Below are 3,825 nucleotides of genomic sequence, written 5' to 3'. Positions count from 1 at the left end.
CTCCATTGTAACAGTGTTAAGAGGGTGGGAAATCCAATTATGGTATTTGAAAGGTGGGGCCATTGAGAGGTGATTATGTTGTGAGGACTGTGCCCTCGTGAACGCATTGATCCATTCATGGAGTAATGGGCATGGCTCTGACAGCTTTATAAGGAGAGTGTGCAAGAAGGTTAGCTCTCTTGTGCTTGCACTTCTTGACATATGATATCCTGGTCACCACGAGACCCTGTAGGGAGTCACCACTACCAAGAAGAAGGCCCTCACCAGACGTGTTCCCTGGACCGTGGACTTCCCAGACTCCAAAACCATAAGAAATAAATTTCATTTCTTCATAAATTACTCACTTTCAGGTATTCTGAAATAAGCCACATAAACAAACGAATATACGAACCCTCCAGGGAATTCTGATGCTGTTTAAAGTTTGAGAGCCACTGTGTTAGAGGAACCTCATAAGACATTAGGAGCCTAGGCAAGCAGCTACCTGGCTGTTGAGATCTCTGCCATGATACCAGCTCCTGGAGATGTCAGCCTAGTGTGGTGCCCTGGAAGCACTGGAGGGACCTGAGTTCAAATGCTGGGTGCCTTTTATGTGAGCTAACGGTTTCTGCAGGCCTTGGTTTTCTTATCTATGATGGTGTAAATGAGGTAGAAGGTGCTCAGTCTCCATGGGGTCAGGTTTCAGGCCACTCCCCTGGGTCTCAAACCACTCTCCTAGGACTCCCGCTCTTCTTCTGAGTCCTGAGCTATGGTAGCCCATAGCACCTATTTTGGGTCCTAGCACGTGGAGATTGAGACCATAGTGGGCATCTCACATGCCCAGCATACTCAGTAAAAAGGAGTCTCTTTAATGACTTCCCACTGAAGTTGCTAGAGAGCATAGAATATATTTGAATATGTAGCCCATAGCACCTATTTTGGGTCCTAGCACGTGGAGATTGAGACCATAGTGGGCATCTCACATGCCCAGCATACTCAGTAAGAAGGAGTCTCTTTAATGACTTCCCACTGAAGTTGCTAGAGAGCATAGAATATATTTGAATATATTTAATGCACTGTGATGGAATTTAACCAATGAGCATGCTCTAAAAAGAGACGAACTGAGCATGTGCAAGACTAGGTTACATAACTGGGAATGACCTCCTTAGTTGAATATTCATTAGACAACATTAATATGTATTAGATAACAAAACTATAAAAGTCAAATCCAGGAAGAAGGCGGGGCTATTGCTCATTCTCCTAGAGCCAGCCCACACTTCACCTGTGGATACACTTCACTTTCTTTCTTTGTGTATGAAACTTGCCTTTGGCAGGCTGCTGTTCACTCTAGCTAGAGTCAGCCTGCACTTTGTGAATGTTATTTCTCACTTTTGTGTTAAACTTGGTATGGGCCCTGCTCAGTCTCTGGAGCTAGGCCACATATGTCTTATTTGTTATATTAAACCTGTTCTCACTTTCTCTGTGACTCCGTTCTTGAATTCTTTCCTGTGGCGGAGTCAAGAACCTGGTAGAGGATGGGGTGGGTTGAGGCCAACTATCGGGCCTCCCCAGAGTCTCTCCTCCAGTATCATAAACACCAGCACATCTGGATCATTGTGGGCAGAAAATGGAATAGCACATGGCGGGGGGTGGGTGGCTAACGATAGCTGTTACTACTTCCAGGAATAATGATGGGCCTGTTTTAAAATATGCTGTGTCCCCACTGGGCCTATATCCTGCTCAGTACATAGAAGCAGAAAGAGAGAACGTCTTCAGTCATTCCAAGTGGCAGGAGAACATCTCATTCTGAACTAGACCATTCTTGGCCTGTCCTAAACCCCAGGGGACTCCTGCACATTGCTCTCCTTTGGGGTTTGTTGCTTGTGTTTGTAGGCAGAGTGCTGTCTCCATCACCACAACCTCAATGTAATAACCACACAGTGGAAGAAATGAGGTTCACAGGGGGCTCGCTAATGTGCCTGGGCTACACAGCAAAAAGAAGCAGTGTCAGGGTTTCAGATTCAGGAATGTCTGCCTCGAGGGCACGTGGGGAAAGTCAGACTGCATGGGCCCTCAGCGTCCCTGCACATTCTTGCTGGGTACTCCAGACACACAAGACCCTGGCTGCGTGTTACCAGGGCCATTTCTCAGGGCTGTGTTTGCAGCGAGCAACCTTGAGGGATGAGGTGACATCTTCTTTCGAACAAAGAGCAGGCCTGTTTCTGCTGCTATAAAAGCAGGGAATGCCTCTGGCTCAGTGTTGCATGCGTATGCAGGCATTGATCATGGCCTATTGTGGGAACTGACTCAAACCAAGATGACGTTCTGCTACTGCTGTTGCTGTGGATAACAAAATCCTTTGTCTCTGACCCAGGAGCCTTACATCTTCTGCCAGCATCCTTGAAACAGTAACAATCTAGCTTGTTGCTGGCTTACCAATAGGTAGAACCTCTGACCTTGCACGGTTCTCGAGAGAGGCTTTGCTACTTCCTTCTTTCCCGAGGTGGACTGCTCCATGTGGTGGTCAGCTCCCCTCTCAGGCTCAGACCACCAGGCTGAGAATGCTAAAGAAAAACTTCCCCTCCAACTTGGAGATGGCAGTTTCCAGGGGCCTGAAAATAATGTTTCTAAATCCCCCAGCCGTTCCCACAATGACATGAATTAACTTGGCTCAGCCCTGTTTTGAAGGCTGCATCCTTCAATCAGATGTGACTTTTGGCAAATGGCTTTACTCAGCTGCAAAAGAATCAAGCCAGCCTTACCTTGATGTGCTTTGGCAATCAGTCCCCAAGGGGACCACATAGCCTCCTCCCCGGTACACAGTGAGTTTGCCCCAGATGGGATACCCTCGACGTTGGCTCTGGCTCTGGTACTGCCAAGCCTGGGGAAAGCCACTGCTGTTATTGAGGGTGGAGGCATTCCAGCCTTCCCCATAGTCCGCCAGGTCTTCTACATCCCAGGAATATGGTGCACGGCATCCATTTAAGGAAGACTGCAGCTGCTGGGCAAGAGGGCAAGAGCTTTCCCGGACCCTCACTTGGCGAATCTGGGCACTGCCAACCAGTTTGGAGTTCCCATCAGTGATAAAGCCTAGAGATGAAAACCAAGGGGGTAAAATCTAGCAATCAAAATCATCTGAACACTTCCCAGCTCCCTGGCTGATGTTGCCAGTGACCCTCACCTGTTCCTAGAAGGAAGCACACACAGGAGGCTGACACACAGTCCCGGGGCTGGGAGACGTACCTGGGTAATGACCGTACAGGTTGTTCACGAGGGTGGTGTTTGCCCACTCGAAGAACTCTTGGAAGCTCAGCACGGCTGAAAAGCCTCGGGTGAAGCTGTGCTCGAGGTGCCTATTGAAGTGGTAGGCGCAGGGGTCCCTCTGCCCGTAGGCTACCAGCAGCAGCATCCACAGGAAGCCCAGGTAGGCTGGGAAGGGAGGCACAGCCCCTGGTCAGGCAGTTTCCCCGACTCCTACCAAGTCCAGGACAGGAAATGGAACAGTGCATGGACTCAGAACTGTCAAGGCCTCAGAGAACGGCCCCTCACCACTCTGGTGACAGTGGAGACAAGCCTTATAGAGACAGCACAGAGGAGTGAAGGCCACAGGCAGTGAGCTTCCTGCCTAGATTCAAATCCCAGCCCTGCCACTTCCTATCCATACGCCTTTTCCAAGTGACTCTATTCCTCTGTGGCTCACTCTCCTCATCTGTGAAATGGAGCAATAATTCTATGACACAGCATTGTGGTGAGGGTATCAATCAATATTTATAAAGCACTTAAAATAGTGCCAGCACAGAGTTCATGCTATGTAAGTGTTTCTTAAATAGAATTTTTTTTTTTTTTTTT

General features: G+C 48.5%; 1 protein-coding gene across 2 annotated transcripts in view; it reads right to left on the bottom strand.

Moving 5' to 3' along the window:
• LOC103601909 (polycystic kidney disease protein 1-like 2) overlaps positions 1-3,825 on the bottom strand; it is a 69,986-nt gene that overhangs the window by 17,172 nt on the left and 48,989 nt on the right. For both annotated transcript variants that reach the window (XM_008586316.1, XM_008586314.1), the window contains exons 24-25: positions 3,220-3,405; positions 2,739-3,066 (exon numbers count right to left, since the gene is read on the bottom strand). In XM_008586316.1, the coding sequence (XP_008584538.1) occupies positions 2,739-3,066; positions 3,220-3,405 (514 nt within the window). The remainder of the gene's footprint in view (positions 1-2,738; positions 3,067-3,219; positions 3,406-3,825) is intronic.

The sequence above is a fragment of the Galeopterus variegatus genome, unplaced genomic scaffold, assembly GCF_000696425.1.
Source record: "Galeopterus variegatus unplaced genomic scaffold, G_variegatus-3.0.2 Scaffold3932, whole genome shotgun sequence".
NCBI classification, from domain to species: Eukaryota; Metazoa; Chordata; class Mammalia; order Dermoptera; family Cynocephalidae; genus Galeopterus; species Galeopterus variegatus.
Note: the sequence above shows the minus strand (reverse complement) of the source record. Positions and strands in the feature narration are given on the sequence as shown.